Raw genomic sequence first — 19,225 nt, 5'->3', positions numbered from 1 at the left:
TCGGCAGGACTGGGTGCTTTACATTTATTTTTTTATTTTTTTATTATTTATTTTACTTTTTATTTTTACATTGTCTTTTTTTAAAAAAGTGGGTCTTTTTTTAATATTCCAAGGAATGTAAACATCCCCAGTAATAGAAAAAAGAAATGTGAGATCTGGGTTTTAAAAGACTTTAGATCTCATAGTTACACTAAAATGCAATAAAAAAATACAAATAAATAAATGTAATTTAAAAAAATAAATATTAAATTCCCCTTCAAGAGAATTGGGCGGAAGTGACATCACTTCCGCCCTCCAATACTATGGAGACGAGTGGAGGCCATCTTTCCCTCACTCGGCATCCAGGCTGTTATTGGGAGCAGACGCGATTGCCTCTGCCGCTACCGATGGCTCCGGTAAGCGACGGAGACAACCAGAGTGTGACAGGAGGAGGGCCCTCTCCTGCCCCTGATAAAAGTGATCTTGCAGTGAATCTGCTGCTGAGACCACTTTTATCTAAAAGAGGACAGTTGGACGTTTAAAAATACCGGGGTTATGGCAGCTAGCTGCTGCTATAACAATGGTATTTAGCGCCAAAGTAGCAATGCAGGCAATCCTTAAGTAGTTAAGTTATCTGTTAGTTAGTTTACATGAATAATGATTAGCTATTGGCAGTACTAAAATTCTACCTGTAAAATTAACACTCATCCTAATGGTTATAGAAAAGCAGATAGCATACCTTAAGGTCAGTATTTTGCTTCCTCAGTGCTTCAACAGTATATGAGATTTCTTTCCAAGATTCAATCCGTCCTTTTGCTTTTTCTAACATCTGTTCTGCCTCATGACGAGCTTCAATCCACTGGGCAGAATCCTTAAGCATTTCCTGTAGCTGTTGTCTTCGATTTTGAAGATGACATTGTACTTCCTCCCACTGATTTTGTATTTTTTCAACTGCAAAATACAATTTTTTTAAAGTTTATATTATATAATGTGGTAAATTAAAAGAGATACACTTAACCCTGAACACATTTTCTGAATAATTTTGATGCATCTTGAGACAAAAATAGACTGAATAAAAAAGGTACCGTATTCACTGAATAGACAATAACATTTTGTTATATTAAAGGGTTATCTAAATCAGCATTGCAAACAGTTATTTTTGAATATCAAAACATATCACCACCGATTCATTTGGTTTATTCCCTGGATGTGATAGAACATTCTTAAAGGGCCCAAGTTGATAAAAATCTTTATTTTTTTTAAAACATTTATTTTTCAGTAAAAATGACAACTCATTTTTATAGAAAAATGAAAGAAAATAATAAAGACTTTTTGTGCATCATGGTTATGTTTTCACAATTTTATGGTAATACCATCTGACATAGATATACGGGACATCGTCTTATTTATATTCAAATGAAATTTTCATACTGAATAAATGTTTCAATTAGTGGTGTTAAACTATAAATATTCGACATATGAATTATTCATACATTTTCCCATCCAAAGTTCTTCATTAATTTCTGTCTTAATGTATTATTTTAGAGGAATTATAATTAAACCTATACATTACACATTGATCCACACAGAATTTCCAATGTACAAAGTAAAAAAAGAGTTTACTTCACCCAAGAGAGCAAAAAATTACAATCACCATACACATATAATAATTTAGTAAACGTTCCATCTACTTGTAGACACCTCTGGGACATTTATGTGCTACCTGTTGTGTTATTATACAACAGAACTGTTTAAATTATATCCCAAGCCAAAATTTCTTTCTTTGATAGAGTAGGGGAGGGTTAAAAACTACCTGTGTCCCATTAGGGAGAGTTCCCTTCACTTTCTTTCCTGTAGACTTGACAGAATGTGAGCTGATATTCTTCTAATGTGAATGAAATCCCCCCTTGAACAGTTGTCATGGGAACAAGTGTCTGAATATTTAATTTCTATTTCTGTTCTGGTGGCAGCTCAAAATTTTGGATTTACCTCACAATTAGTGATAACTGGAAAAAGTAAATCTCCCAAATTGTTTCAGTGATCGTGGGCTTAGGCGAGTGATATCACTGGTCCTCTTCACCCTCTCTTTTTATTATGAATGGTAGATTCTGAATGCTGCAGAGAAGAGGCACCAAATGATTATATGGATCAGCTCTGTGCAGTATTCTTCTGTAAGTTAGGCAAAGCCTTGAATGAGGAGGTGCAATGGATCCCTGAACTGGTTAGTCTGCGGAAGGGGGCTAGAGAGAGAAGACTCCTGTGACGCCTGTTTTCTGCCAACAGTTAAAACTGAAATCCACTGACGCCTGACTTCACAGAGTTGGTCTGGGCTGGGGAAAGATCATGAGCATATGGTCGAGATCCACCCAGAAGCCTGGACCAGCACCTGGCTTAGCTTAGCCTCAAAGTGAGACAAATTTTGTCCCAAAGTTTATGTGTCTATAAGACTTTCATTGTTCCACAGTAATATAGGTTTATTTTATGGATACCAGAACTGCAGCATGTCAGCAATATACAGTACTGTATATTGCAGGTAGGGTCAAACTCTATTTTATTGTACCTAATACAATATTAACCTCCCTGGCAGTATGATTATTTCAGATTTTAGGTGCATTTTATATTGTAGTCCTGTAATTCTTAGGAATAACTCAGTTAAATCTGTCCAAACCAGAGTCTAGCAGACATCCCGGGAATGATAAAGTTTGAAAAATGAAATCATAAATTATAATATAATAAATAAATAATTATGCCAAATAATAATATAACAATTATAAAAATTATTCAATAATGTAATCAAATCAAAAACACAGAAATTTGCTCAGTTGCAGAATTGTCACTGTCATTACTTTTCAGTATTTGATGACAGATCTCCCCACAAATCGATATCGCTAAATTCTGCGAGTGATTCTAATTTATTATCGCTGTTTTCTAGCTGGTGTAAAACCATTTTTGATGTAAAGGGTCAGTTTTTGTTGCTATGGACAATCTCCAGTTTCCAGGCATAAAGAACAGTTTTTATAATATAAAACTGCATGCAGGACACTGGGCAGACCACTAGGGACAAAGAGGATGTGCAATTATTACATACAGCAATGTAATCTGTAAGATTGTGGATCCAGGGGAGAAGGTAAGTAAACCTCCTCCTGCATACAGCGATGCGGTCCCGAGTCTGGCTCGGGGTTACCGCTTTTGGTGTAAAACTTCCACCCCGAGCCAGACTCGGGAATACTGCCCGGGGGGTTAATAATAATATAATATGCAATATTTTTCCCTTTTCAACATATCCCCAGGCTCTAATTTGTCTAAATCATAGGGTAAAGGTGGGTCACTGCAAACCATAAGATGTGAAGTGGCTAACAACTTATTGGCTATGTCCATTTTTGCCCATATTCCACTGTTTGCTGGGTTTTTGTATAGTGCACCTCATGTTTCTTTCAAACCATTTAAGGTATCCCTCCTAATTACTTTAAAATGTTGGCAACTGTGGTGTGGTAAAACAGAGCAAATGTTATATACTTTCTCAAAAGCTGTTTTAATGATTATTTACTGGTCAGATACAACAGATACAGATACAAATACCTAGCCTCTACTAGGGTTTGACTTCAGGTTCAGGTTGATGGAGAGTTTGAAATGTAGCTGTCTGAGGCTTGCCTAAAGGGCAAACTAAATGGCCAGATTTGGCCTGCTCACCTGCACCAAATGTCTACTACTGCAGTCAGAAGTCATTCCTTTAGTGGTGGTATCACTACCTTCACAAAATGAATGCTTTCCTGCCCATAAGCTTATAACAAAATGCTAGTGGGGATCCTGGGCAATATCATTGATGATACATAGTTACATAGTTAGTAAGGTTGAATAAAGACCCCAGTCCATCCTGAGTGAGTGTCTACAATTGTCCCTATCCCTGTATATTGCACACTCACATCAGTCCCTACCCTCAAGGAGCCCACAATCCAAGGTCCTCATTCATATACTAGGGTCAATTAACCTACCTGCACGTCTTTGGAATGTGGGAGGAAACCAGAGTACCCGGCGGAAACCCACGCAGACACAGGGAGAACATGCAAACTCCAGGCAGGTAGTGTCGTGGTTTGAACCAGCAACCCTTTTTACTGCTAGGCAAAAGTGCTATTCACTACACCACTGTGCTAACAAATGGTCACAGAAATATATAGTCAGTGACGTCACCCCCCTGGCTGGTTTGTTCAGCAGCCCTGGGAAATGTAATTTGCTGTGAAAGTGCCTTGGGAAAGGATTATGAGTGTGGTTCATGTTTTGTTGCAGGGGCTCATTGGGCATCATTCATCAAGGTTAATAATGGATTTACATCACTGTAATATGTGATTGGCAATGTATGTACACTATGTGGCATGTTATTTATTTATTTTTCAGAAAAATAATTTGTCAACAGTGTCTGTGTGTTTATTTATATTGGATTTTTTTTGGACTTTGTCCTCCCCATCAACATCTAGGCAGATGCTTTGTTTGCTAGGGTGATGTCCCTATAGCAAAGTACCTAAAGTACCTAAAGTACCCTCCCAAAGTTGAGAGCATGTGGCCTGATATGGGCCACAATGTGCTTTGCTAGGGCCCCCCTGTCAATGTATTCCTCTCATGTTGAGTGCATTTAGCCTGGTATGGTTCAGGGGTCACACGTATGTTGAGCCCCTTTTCTTGCTTCATGCCCAGATTAAGGTCTGGTAAGGATTATGGGAGTGACTGCATGCCATTTTTTGTGGGGCTCTCCCTTAAATTCTATACTAGACCCTTATCAAAGGTAAGGATCTGATATGGATTTTGGGGGGATTGCACACAGTTTTTAACTTTTTTGAGTAAAACCCATATTACACTCTCATCAAGGAAAAGTTATAATGTGGATGTTGAGGGTAATTCTAGCCATTGTGTTTACAAACAGAATGAAACAGCTAGGAAGTGCCATTTAGTTACAATTTATTTTCTTTCTACAGGTTACTTTTGCTATAGTACATGGTACAGGTGAGTGGTTCTTTGCAACCCTGTACTGTAGTGGAATTATGTTGTTTTGAATATTTATTTTTAATAAAAGGGAATTATGCTATGCAGATTCCCCTTCTGTCCTTTTGCATGACTTCTGAGGTGTAGGAATTGGATGCACAGAGGTTGAAGGAGAGTGCTGGAGGAGTGGACCAGTAGAGGAGAGGAGGCGCTGCCTTATTCCTGCAAAGACCCAGGACAGTAATATTCACAAGCGTATGCAGACTTTTTTTTTTCTTTTTCTGTTGCATCAAAGCGCACAACAGCTTAAAAAATGTAACTTTGCTGGAAGCTAAACAAAGCAGGCACTCTCTCAATGGTTTGTTATAAAACTTTTTGTGCATTTTGGAATTGGGTAATTAGACTTTAATTATGCTCAACCACCTTTACTTTTACTTCACATGTCCTTAATGTATGCTTGCTACTATATCTGTACTAGCAGTTTATGTTAGGCTAGTTGGTTGTAGTTGTATTATGAAGAACTAAAGGCAAATTCCTAACTATTAAGTCTCCTAGCTGTGCCAAGATAACACTCAAACACAGGGTCGTGTTTAATATTGATTTGACCCTGGGCAAACATTTTCTTGTGACAGCCCCCCCCCCCCCCTCTTTTCCATGCAATTTCGCTCTCCGCCTACTCTGAGACAAAGAATAAATAGCAGTTAGAATGAAAATGAGTTTACTGAATCAGATCAGGCAGCAATTTAGATTGGTTGCTAGAGGTTACAGTGTATCATTACTGCTCACTGACTGGCTGCTAGAGGTTACAGCACACATTGTGGCTCACTGATTTACTCCAACCATCAGTGTAAGGGGGAATATACAATGACCTCCAAGTAAAGCTGAATTTACACTGACAACCATTGTCAAGGAGATTTGTACTGACCACCAATGTAAGGTGACACTTTTACACCAACCACCAATGTTATGCCACTAATGTAGGGAAATGTACACTAATCATCAATGTAATGAAACATTTACACTGACAATCAAGGTAATAGGGGGTTTTTACATCAACAACCAATAAAGGGGGATTTATACACTGGCCACCAATGTAAAGGGGGTGTGACGAATCCGATATTCCAACCACTTACAAGCACAAAACAAGACAACACTTGCTTAGCTGCTCAACATGGACTGATTTACTAGAACCAAAATGACAAGTATTTATAATACAGTAGAAGACTAAAACCTAACCTAATTAGCATGAGCTAATTATCTAAACACTGACCCAGACTAGTTGTCTGAGAGATAAGACTTTTCAGGGTAAGAGTTTGTCTCCTAGCTCACTGATTGACTATTCAATATACATTGCCATAAACATAAACACAGGGTTAATTAGCACAAACAACAATGTGTGAAATACTCCTACAAGCCAGACTAGGCTCATTTACACAACAGACAGGTGGCTGGAGTTGATGACATTAGCATCTAACAGTTTGATTCAGTCTATTGCTAATATGGCAAATACATTTCCAGAGTCTGTCACAGGGGGGATTTACAGTCCCACCAATTTAAACAAGGCTTCTACATGAACCACCAATGTAAGGAAGCATTCAAAACTGGCCACAAATGCAAGTTTGGATTTTTTTTTACAGGTTTACCAATACAAAGAGGAATTTCTACAATGGTCACCAATAATGTAATGGGGATTTACACTGACCACTTGTCAGGGATGGTTTTAGCCCTTCCTTCTCTGAGCTAGCCACTCAGCTGTTTGCTAATTGCCAGCTCCTATCTCTCCACAGGGACTCACCTGTTGATGATATCCTGATCGTCAGTCCTGCCTACTTAAGCCGTCCAGCCCAGATGATCTCTGCCTCCACCTTGGTCACATCTCTAGAGACGCTCTCCTGTGTTCCTGTTAAAGACTTGCTTGACTGACATTACTTCTGGCTCCAGATCCTGCTTGCTGTTCTACTACGCTCATCTCTGGCTCCCCAACATTTGATTTGTCTGACTATATGTTCCGCTTCCTGAACTCTAGCTATATTTTGACTACGTTTACTCTGTTTACCTTTTTTATTATTATTAAACAAGTGAGATTTAACTGCACTTCTCTCTCAGTCTGATTCATAGTTTCTGACATCACTAATGTAATTGGGGTTTACACTGACCGCCAATGTAAACTGAGCATTTACAGTAACCACCAATGTAAGGAAGGATTTACACTGACAATCAATGTAGGGGGCAATTTGCTTACCTTTGCAGACCAGGCTGATGTTAGGTTTAATGACCACAGTTGTAGGCAGGACTTTTGAGCATGCCCCAGTGGGCAGCATTCAGCAGAAGTGATGGTGGGTATGACCCCAGAGGGATTTGATATACATATGACAGCCTCCTCTATTTACATATCAAAGGCATCGGTCCACGGCTATGTACATATTAATGCCACTGCTATTTACATATAAATGCAGGTTATTTAAACACAGGGTCTGTAGGTGAGTCATCTGCACATGGCAATAGAGCAGAGCTGGGCAGCATTGATAACAAAATGTCACACTGAGATATCGGGACACTGCATGGGACTAAAACTTCATGGGACAAGGGCATTTAAACTGGGATTGTTGGCAAGTATGAGGCAGCTGCTTTGTGCCCCACAACAATGAATGGGCCTAGAAGAGCTGCCTCTTTTGACCTGCCTTTAAGACCGATATAAGACGTTCATCATATTCACAAGCTAGACCCCTAACCCTAACCAATCTAGCAATTCTTAGAGCACTCCACTTCTGGGACCTGCAGATAGCTTAAAAAAGTAGTACTACAGTTGTTCCTTTTTCATTGGTCATCCACAGCTCTACAGCAGATAGGAAAGAAGTGTGATATTAGGGAAGACCTTAAATTAAAATGTTACGTCTGCTCATACTACCCAGACCCATTCCCCCCTCACAAAATACCTACTGTTAGTAGGTGTAAAACATACCTGTAAAAAATTTTGATTTATATCTAAGTAACCCTAGCCTTCCACAAAGCTGAATGTCATCATCCTTACAAGATTATTCATGAATGCAAAGCAGGTGAAAAAAAACATGAGAAAACACTCCAGTCAATTTCAAGAGTGTCTTCTAACGAGATTCTGGCTACTCTGTATTCTCACAGGAAGGATCTCACAGGATGAAGTTTAAATTAACATCATCCTAGCTTAGGCACTATGGGCAGAAGACATGGTTAAGTTAATCATTTTTTTTTTCTTTACAGGTACATTTTACAAATAGTAATAACATATGAGTTATGAATGGGGAATGGGTCCACACAGTGTATTTGGATTTTGCAGATTATTATAAGGTCTGCATTAAAGGAATTATGTTTTGAGGGATATTGCCTGAACTTTTTTATTTTCATTATGAAATGTTTATGCAACTTTACAGAAGGGTTCTAAGTCAAATGCAGATCTTCTGGTTAAAGGATTGTTAGACTTTATTAAGTACCATAATACACCGTCCTTCAAAAAAATTGCATTGTTTGCTATTCATTTTGCTAACTAGCTTCTAGAACGCTTATTTGAATAAATGTTGATCTTGATAAACAGCAAGAGGACATCTCTAAACAACTTATATTTCAGTGAACAATAGCTCATGTTATTACTTGAATCCCTCCTGCTGTAGAGAAACATGTTGCTTTGAAAATTGGTGTCAAGTTGTTCTGCATAGACGAATGCCATTAAGGAAAATTTTGAAACTCGTTACTCTGTTTTTGCAGACACACATTATTCTAATTGAATGCACTCAGTACAGCAGACATGCAAACTGGGCACCCACCCACTATTCCTGAAATTTTTTATTCTGCAAGGATGCAGGCAATGTCTTTGGATGCTTGATGGTCTACTGAGCCTGTATATTGACCTGTCTAGTTAAACTGTTGCATTTGTCACATATCACACTTAAATTACCGGACATAACTCAGAAGTTAGATAAAATAAAGCATTGGTTACTTATCCTTAGTTTGAAGGTACTTTAAGTGAAAATTTACATATTATGACATCTAATACAAAAATTATTTTCCATTTTCTATTTATATACACATGGTTTAAGTGCTCTAAGTGTGTAAAATTTGATATAGTTTACATAATAATATTTAGTGAACATTTATGTTTTTCTCATACCTAAGCAAAAGCTTTGATTTTCTCATAGTGATGAGTAAATCAGTTCACTCAAACTGATTTTGGTTGGGTAGATTTGCTGGATGAAAAACTTAGCTAACTTTTTATAGTTTGTGCAATTTGCACCTCCACCTGTGCAGTTGTTTAACTCTTATGCCCCGTACACATGATTGGAAATTCCACCAGCACAAGTGCGATGTGAGCTTTTGGTCACAAATTCCAACTGTGTGTATGCTTGAGATTGAGAGCAGGTTCTCAATTCTTTGGTCGGAAAAAGTTCAGATCAGAAATTCAGATCGTCTGTACCAATTCCGACATGCACAATTCCAAAGCATGCTCGGAAACAATTTGACGCATGCTTTGAGGCATTGAACTTCATTTTCTTGGCTCATCATAGTGTTGTACGTCACTACGTTCTTGACGGTCGAAAGTTCAGAGAACTTTTGTGTGACCGTGTGTGTATGCAAGCTAAGCTTGAGTGGAATTCCGTCAGAAGAACCATCCAAGTTTTTTTCCAATGGAAAATCTGATCGTGTGTATGCGGCATAAATGGAATCTTTTATGGACTCTTGTAGTCCCTTTAAGCCCTTCTCTTGCCTTTATTTCTTTTCATTAGTCATTTAGGAGGCATTGTAATCATTATTTCCAACCATCTATATTAAAGTATAACAAAAACAGAGCAATTTCAATTTGTACAGTGCGCCTGTGCCCATGCTATGCACATTAAAGTATTTACATATACAGTACCTAACAAGCAATAGAAGACCCTTCAAATAAAACACTTCTGACTTCTCATTCTGATTGTACTGTGATACAATGTGTTCCCAAAAGTACATAAGCCTCACAATATTGGTTCCTAATATTTTAGAAAATAATGCAGTGCGTTTATACTGTGTTAGACTGCCAAGATTTTGTTGCAATAGAAAATAATAATACATGTACTAAGTTTTCAGAGCCTCTGTTGGGAACAATGAAGACAAAGTTCTCCACAATGACTATAGCTACAGAGGGACATGCAGGATTCTTTTAAAGTGCTTTCACTGCTTATTTAGAATATGTTAATGCTTTAATGTACATAGTCCTGACACAGTTCACATTAAGGTGTTTTTTTCTACTGAATATGGGTCAGACAGATCTGCTCAGGCTCACTGCTCCACAATTTACTTACTATAGTGTATCAGTTATGGGGAAGAGTGGGTCTGCTATCACTCCTTATCATAATAAGCAGAAACAATTGCATTGCAAGGAGGGAATGTCTGTGACAAGCTACAAAGACTTCCTACTTTTCAGTAATCTGCATTAGCACACATTTGGCAAAAAGTGTGAAGGATAATGGTCACATGCTCATAGTGACCATATTGAGCATAATTTTAATTTAGAGATAGAAAAAGAAGATACTTGAAACCTCCACCAAAAAACTGGTAAATGTATAACTGGTAAATGTATAATTGTTGTCATGGGGGCCAATCAGTGCCAGCCCACCAATCGTTGCCCAGAGAGGTAGAATGATGGTCTGCCGATGTAAACAAGGCAGACCGCCATTCTGTCAAGAACACAAATCACTCTGTCCATGGAGTGAACGTATCCCCCCACAGTAAGAAAGCACAAACATGGAACACATTTAATCCATTGATCGCTCTGCATGTTAACCCCTTCCCTGCCAGTGTCATTTATACAGTGTCAGTGCATATTTTTAGCACTGATCATTGTAATAATGTCATTGGTTCCCAAAAAAGTGTCAAAACGGTTAGTTATGTGTCTGATCTGTCCACTTCAATGTCGCAGTCCTGCTAAAAATCACTGACTGCTACCGTTACTATTAAAAAAACGATCCCCTATTTTTAGCCTCTATAACTTTTGCGCAAACCAATTCATATTTGCTTATTGGGATTTTTTTACCAAAAATATGTAGCAGAATACATATTGGCCTAAATTGATGAAGACATTTGTATAGCAGAAAGTAAACATTTTATTTTCAAAATTGGCAGTAATTTTTCGTTTCTAGCGCAAAAAATAAAGACCGCAGAAGTGATCAAATACCACCAAAAGAAGACTATTTGTGGGGAAAAAAAAAGACATTAATTTTATTTGGGTACAATTGTCAATTAAAGTAACACAGTGCAATATCACAAAAAAAGCCTGGTCATTAAGGGAAGAAAAAACATTTGGGTCCTTAAGTAGTTAATGACAACAAAATAATCATTAGAGGTTTTCACAATTATCTAAGAATATTTACCATAAATACCTACAGAAATTATGAAATATCCTGAAGTACCCCTTACAGGGAAAATAGTAACAGTACTGGTGAAGTTCACCACTATTCCTAGATTGTAAGTTCTAATGAGTAGGGCCCTCTGATTCCTTCTGTATTGAATTTTATTGTAATTGTACTGTCTGCCCTACTGTTGTAAAGCTCTATGCAAAATGTCGGTGCTATATAAATTCTGTATAATAATATAATAATAGCTGAGAACCCTCTAGATTTTGGCCACAGATTTCAACTAAACAACAATTTTACTGGGTCTCCAAGTTGACAAAATTTCCCCCTGGCACAGGCTGGGTTACTGGGTTATTAATGTCAGCATTCCCATTACAGTCACCCAGGAGCCATAGTGGTGAGGAGGCACTGCAAAAGAGGATAGAGCCATAAGGAGATGCCAAATGTTTTCTTTCCTCCTACAGAAAATTTCTGTAGCCACTGAGGAATGTGAAAACTACAACCTACCAGAGGCCTGAAGCAAAGGGGAGAGATGGGTGGAACATGAACTATATTTATAGTCACTGTATTTGTCATTACCAGAGTATTATGATTATTGCCATTTGTAATTCACATGCTGTACAATTTCCCATTTGTTGCACATGTTGTACACTGTCAGAATTGACAGCTTTAGTCTACATGTTTACATGTTTTTGGGCGGCACAGTGGTGTAGTGGTTAGCACTCTCACCTAGCAGTAAGAAGGGTCGCTGGTTTGAATCACAACCACAACACCACCTGCCTGGAGTTTTCATGTTCTCCCTGTGCCTGCATGGGTTTCCTCCAGGTACTCCGGTTTTCTCCAACAATCCAAAGACATGCAGGTAGGTTAATTGGCTTCTGTCCAAAATTGGCCGTGGGAGTCTATGCCCGGAAGTGGGTGCAAATACCTTAGACAGGTATCTGCACCCCCTCCCCCCTGAAAGGTGGCAAACGTGACACTGGGGGGGGGGGGGGGGTTCCGAAAAGCAGAGGTTCAATTTTTGTGTGTACCTCCGCTTTAACTACTGAGGAACCAATCAAATTAAATTCTGCATTTCTGTAAGATGTCATTAGCCCTTACTCTGCCTTAACTATCCTTTCAGAACAACCTACTGAAAGCTAGTTAATATGTATTACATTGTGTGCAAGACTCAAGATATCAAAGATATGCTTAACCTATTACAAATAAGAGTCATTTGGTACTGTGCATGTCCTTACAGAAGAATCTATTATAATAGATTTATAATTCTATATTCTAGACTCCACGTGAATTTTGTTTTGAATAGAGTGAAGAGTTGAGGCTCTGTTGGATTTTTTATTGCTGCAATCCTGCTGAGGAGATTTTATCTCACATTCTGTCAGGACCGGAAGTAAAGAAACATTTCTCCAAAGAAGGTGTGGACTAAAAAAGAAAAAAAAAATAACAGCAAGAGCAAAGGCTGAAACTTCTGACAATGTTTTTAATGCTGTTTATGCCTTCCCTTCCTGGTTAATGTATCGTACACACTTCATCAGGACAGGAATTTCTCCAAAAAATTAAAGCTGCAGACAGGCAGACATGAAGACAAAATTCATTTAAATTTGTATTCATTAATATATCATTAAATACATTTTTTTCAAATGCAAGCAATGCAAGTGCCATTATTTGGCCTTGTATAAGCCTCTTGCAGCCCACTATACAGCACAGTCCAGACTGGGGAGAGAGAAGCAGCACAAGGAGCAGTCAGTTGTCCTACAGTGCAAGGAGCATGCTGATAGGAGAAAAGAAAAGACTGGAGGAGAGATGAACTGATCAGTCGGCTACTTTTACTTTCACTGCCCAGTCACAGACTGGGAGATCTTTAAATGTTACTTAAAGTCTCCTCAGACCCACACGCCCCGGGTATTATCTCATGTCTTTATACCTGCCTATCCTCCACATCTGATGACCCTCTGCGGTACGCTGCACAGTGGGCCACAGACCTATCGGTCAATCTCGATGCGGAGTCATGGACTGACATATGGGCCAACACAAAAAATTTCTCACAGAACGTTGTTGCCTCTGAAGCCAACTATAAGCTCCTAATGCGATGGTACCCGGTTCCCTCTAGAATTGCTAAATTTGTACCTAACTACTCACCAAACTGTTTTAGGGGCTGCAAGGATCGGGGGAAACAATGTCCATATATGGTGGACATGCCCAGTAGTGAAGAGTTTTTGGACTACAATTTTCCAAATATTAACCTTATTGATGCAAAGCCCCATAGACCCTGACCCTGCAATGGCTTTATTGAACTGGTTACCCCAACAATTTACTAAAGCCCAAAATCGTCTCTTTCTCCAGGTGACGACCGCAGCCAAGCAAACTATTGCGAAAGCCTGGAGGACACCCAACCTGAATATCTCCGCAGAAAAGCATAGAATCACGCAGGCTATGATCCATAGTAGGATAGAGGCAGTAGTCCTGGACAAATTCCCCCAATTTAATAAAATATGGCAACCTTGGGTAGAAAACTTTCTACCAAAAGATATCGACACTCGCCTCATGGCTCCTTAGCCCAGAACGGCGGCCGTCTGGGTGGTGTGATAGATGCTGCCCGGGGTTTGCGTGGGCCGTCCGACCATTGCCTTTCTCTTACCCTTCCCCTCTCTCATGTACCTCCTCTCTCCCCTATAAGTCTTTACATCTCTTCTCTAACTTTTACTTCTTCTCCTTCTCTTTTTCTGTATGTAAAATTTGACACGCGGAACTTTACCATCTTTAGTTACCTCTTGTGATAGCTAACATTTCGAAGATGTTGTTTACATGCCTCTCTGCTTTTGGTGATCGTTAGTTTGCTCCAACCCAGCTCCCCTGTTGGGTCCTTTATAATGGATATGCACTGTGTATGTATGGTTTTCAGATCTGTCTTGGATCTTTCTGACGTAACTATATCCGCAAACTTAAAGTGCTGTATATCAGGTTACTCTTTAGTATTGCTACTAATGTAAAATGTTCTGCTCTTTCTGTTGTGTATTATTTGATCTCTTAATAAAACTATTTGAAAGTAAATGTTACTTAAAGTGGTTGTAAACCCCCCCCCCCCCCCCCCCCCAAAAAGAACCTGCAAGACAAAGGCATAATAAGCTAGTATGCATAGCATACTAGCTTATTATGTATTACTTACCTTAGATGGAAGGCCCCGCAGCAGTCCTCGTTCACCGCTCCAGCCGGCGACATTGCTCCCGGAGTTACTTCCAGGTATCACAGGCTCCGGCGCTGTGATTGGCTGAAGCCGTGATGGCGTCACTCACATGCATGCGTATGGGAGCCACCAGTAACAGCATAGTCTAACTGAAGCAACGGCACGTACATGCCATTGCTTCAGTTTGCTTCAGTGGGCATGTACTGAGGATGTTGGCACATACAAATGCAGGGGATATCTCCTAAACAGGTTTAGGAGATATCTGGGGTAGCTACAGGTAAGGCTTATTATAGGCTTACCTGTAGCAAAAAGTGTGTTGTAAGGGTTTAAAACCATTTTAACTGCAACAGAGAAAATGGTCTTCTGTCCTTTCAGCCAGGGTTGCTGTGTGGCAAATTTGTGTAAATCTCAGAACCAATACCTGCATTTCATCTGTAAATTTGGCTACTAGCCTGGAGATCTGCTTTAACTCTTCCCCCACTCTATTAACAATTAAATGTAAAATATTTAGCTAGAGTTAGGCTTTAGACCTTGTTCAGACAGGTATACTATAGCATAGGCCCATGAGAGGACAGTGTTTGCCAATGCAAGAAGGCACAGGTGTACACTTATATACACCCTTGTGAACAAGGCCTGGGACTTGTCTCTTTTGATGGAATTGTTTGGCAATGTGTACGATAACATACACAGCTCAGACATGTTTACCTGAACAGTTATATAAATTAATTAAATAATTATGGGAATATATAGACAGGCATTGGTTTCCCATGTTTGATGTGTGTTAGAAAAGAACAGCAAACACAGGTCATAACATTTCCATTTACCTCAATGGTCTAGTGTGAATGACCATTCTGAAGCTGCATTTGACCTGCTATGTGTATTTCTTTTTGTATGTCTTTTTCATATGTATTTACATTACAGGCAAAAGAGTTCAACTGTAGCCTTTTGCTGTGTTTTCCCTTCAAACTCACACATCAGAGCTACACTAAGTTCAGTTGCAAAAAGCATTAGCTGACACAAAGCCTATCTACACCAGCCCTTAGGGCTACTTTACACTTGCTTCAAAACATGGTTTCGGACAAGCTTTGTTAAAGTTCCTTGAACAAAAGTCAAAGCCCCTGTCACGAAATAAAATGGTTAGCTTACAGTCCTGTTCCCACCTTGCTTTTGCTTGGTGCTTCGATGAGCCTTTGATGGAACTTTGATTGGGCTTTGATGAGGCTTCGATGGGCCTTCAAACGAGCTTTGTCATAGACTTCTATGGAGGCTTTGAAGACGCTTTGAAGCGCCACTAAAACTACATGGGGTATAATTTATGAAGCAAAGCCGAAGCAAAGCAAAGCAAAAGCAATGTGTGTTGAACCCGAAGCAAGTTCAATTAGGGGAGAAAAGTTGGGGAGGTTTTGCCAATTTAGTATCAGGACATAAAAATTCTCTATTATTAAAGCAAATATGATTTTGAGCATACATCGTTACAGTGGTAACATTTTATAACATCTAGTTGTCATTTACTTTGCTTCAGATAATTATTTATATTCTTCTTTCTATTTTATCCAAACATTTAACATTATAGCTGAAAGTGTAACAGCCAGAACAAAATAAAATCAGTAGCAAATCACAGCTTTCATTTTTTACTAAACCACAATTACAAGGCACATATACTTTACTAGTACACTAGCACTAGTCACATATAAAGCTACATTTTTAGTGAACAGTCCCAGAATTTAAAATGTAAAGCCCATTTAAATGGTTCACCATGTAACCAGTATTGCATAACCATTTCCTACATGCTCTTAACTGCTCATAGAAATATATTCAACCCATACATCTGGAGACTATCTAATTCATTATAATTAATTAGACTTTTTCATTGTGTTTTATGAAGCATTTTAATAGCACATATTGAGATATTTTTACCAAATGTGTTGTTCTTTATAGCCACATAACCCCAAAAGCATTGTCATATAAGTTTTGTGAAACACTCTAATACATCACTTTAAAATTTATTATATTCTATATGATCAGAAACAATAACCATGCAACAAATATAATTCTCAGGTTTTGAGAGGCAATATAACAGAGTTACTATGGTATCATTTGACTGCTAAAACAACTGTCAGTTTAATGATGTAGCTGCAAAAACGACACAGTTATAGCACACCATTTAATAGCCTCAGCACTCCGATGACCATAAAACTGACATTTGTTCTGTTTTGCTGTCATTTTACCTATTGCAAGAAACGGTGGAGATGGCTTTAACTGCACACAGCAGCACTTTACATTTTGCAGACATGAAGTAGATAGAAGAAATGGCTCAGGAGATGCTGATCGAAACACTGTAATACTTATTTAAAGCATCCTCAAATAAAAACAGGTACCGAAACTAATGTTCAAACAGAATTGCTAAAGATGCTATGTAAAACAATAAAAACAGAAAGTTGTCAAAATGAATTTTGAAATATATGTTGGTGGGAAAAAGCAGCAAAATGAACAATCTAAATGCACTCAGCTATTACAATAAGCAAGTTGATGCATTAAGAAATTGAAATGTGGCAACAGTCACGCTAGTGACTGACACATTGTTAGACACAAATTTATCCAAAGCAGAGAAATAAATAGTGTGCTGCAATGTGATAACATAAGCTATGAAGTCTCTTTAAGCTGTGGAGTTGATTTTTGTCTGTTTTATGGAGAGATTTGGGGTCAAAAAGACCCCAAGTCTCTCCTTTACCTTTAAAAGCAAAAGATTAAAAAAAATAAAAAGTTTAATTCCAACCTGGTCTGGTCCTCCAAGGCCAAAGAGGTAATCAAAAATGATCTATTCTTTTATCACCTTTGTGACCATCCGGATTGTTTCTTGGGCACGCTGGTAAAAATGGTAAGCCCAAGAAACAATGGCGAGCGGCAGGAGGAGGAGAGGGCTGCCGGTTTTGAGCATGTCTCAGTGGTTCATGTAAAAGCCAGCCACTGGCTGAAAAAATAAATACTGGGGTTATGGTTGATAGCTTCAAGACATAACCCAGTAAACCACTTGCAAACTGCAACATATATATTCGTATTGTGGTCAGCAAGTTGCTAACCAGCCTACCATTGAACTATATTGTTAAAGGGTAAGTTCACCTTTGTACACTTTTTTTTCTCTAAATTCCAGCTCTATGCACAAATATAGCATTTGTGGAATTTTTTTGCAAAAATATCAAAGCTTTCCATTAAAATCTATAGTCACTTACTTTTCTTGTCCTAATCTACGTTTCCAGATATTTCTATTAGTAATGTCTTCTTCCTGATCAGACTGTAGGTCATGACACAGGAAGCAGTTGACCAGCTGACCTCATTAGCACACACCCTGCATCATCCACCCTCCCATTCCCAGCTGCCCATTTTTTCAATGAAATGCAATCAATCTGTGATCACCTTTGCCACTAAATACACAATCAGATTGCATAGTTTATGGCCATCTTTATACAAGTACATAGGAGGGAGGGTACAGAAACACTCAGCTGTCAATCCCCATTCACAACTCCGATTGCCCCATCTCCAATTCCCACATGGGTTTTTTTTTTTTTTTAGTGAGGGGGAGGCGTTTTGCCTCATCACACATAGAGAAACCCATCCACCTGAATGGGCTGCCCTACACACAGCAATCACCCCAAAGAAGCTTCAGAACTATTTTTTAGAGTGGAGATTGGTGCGTTTTTACTGTGATTTTTGGTGCAGCACATTTCTAAAAATGCAAGGAAACGCACATATGTAAATGAAGCCTTGTTATTCTTGTGTCGTTTTTCCTGTGACATGCATATGGCAGCCTGTTGATTTCAATTTATTGCACTACATATGGTTAATGGGACATTTTGGAGTTTTGTGGATTGTATGGTTTTTACTGTGCGTTTTGTAACATTTGCATTTTTTCACATGGCAAAATATGTGTTTGCTTCTGTGTTTGGTGTGCCATTAACAATTAATGGCACTGAAAGCGCAACTAGTAATTTTAAGTGCATAAACATGGCCATACATTAAACAATCTGATTATATATTGTGTATTTAGTGAGAAGGGTGATCACTGTTTGATTGCATTTCATTAAAAAAATGTGAACCTGGGAATGGGAGGGTGGATGATGCAGGGTGTGTGCTAATGAGATCAGCTGGTCAACTCCTTCCTGTGTCAGGACCTAAAGTCTGATCAGGAAGAAGACATTACGAAAGGAAACATCTGAGAAACGTGGATTAGGACAAGAAAAGTTACGCTCGTGACAGAGAGAGAACTGTGATCTGTGTGTGTAAACACACAAATACCGGTTCTCTTAGGGAAGAGGAGACAAATCAAGTATGAACACCGATCTCTCTCCTCCCCTAGTCAGTGCCATTCCCCCTACAGTTAGAACCCACCCAGGGAACACAGTTATCCCCTTGATTGTCCCCTAGTGTTAACCCCTTCCCTGCCAGTGACATTTATACAGTAATCAGTGGCTATTTTTAGCTCTGATCACTGTATAAATGCCAATGGTCCAAAAATAGTGTCAAAAGTGTCCGATCTGACCATTGCAATATCGCAGTCCCAATAAAAATCGCAGACAGCCGCCATTATTAGTAAAAAAAAATAATAATAAAAATGACATAAAACTATCCCCTATTTTGTAAATGCTATAACTTTTGTGCAAAGCAAACAATATACGCTTATTGTGTTTTTTTTTACCAAAAATATGTAGAAGAATGCATATCAGCCTAAACTGAG

General features: G+C 38.6%; 1 protein-coding gene across 5 annotated transcripts in view; it reads right to left on the bottom strand.

Moving 5' to 3' along the window:
* DMD (dystrophin) overlaps positions 1–19,225 on the bottom strand; it is a 3,436,004-nt gene that overhangs the window by 1,033,928 nt on the left and 2,382,851 nt on the right. For all 5 annotated transcript variants that reach the window (XM_077482558.1, XM_077482560.1, XM_077482557.1 and 2 more), the window contains one exon: positions 719–930. In XM_077482558.1, the coding sequence (XP_077338684.1) occupies positions 719–930 (212 nt within the window). The remainder of the gene's footprint in view (positions 1–718; positions 931–19,225) is intronic.

This window comes from Lithobates pipiens, unplaced genomic scaffold, assembly GCF_037356315.1.
Source record: "Lithobates pipiens isolate NorthernLeopardFrog02 unplaced genomic scaffold, aLitPip1_a1.2 Scaffold_16, whole genome shotgun sequence".
NCBI classification, from domain to species: domain Eukaryota; kingdom Metazoa; phylum Chordata; class Amphibia; order Anura; family Ranidae; genus Lithobates; species Lithobates pipiens.
This window is presented reverse-complemented; position numbering and strand designations above follow the sequence as displayed.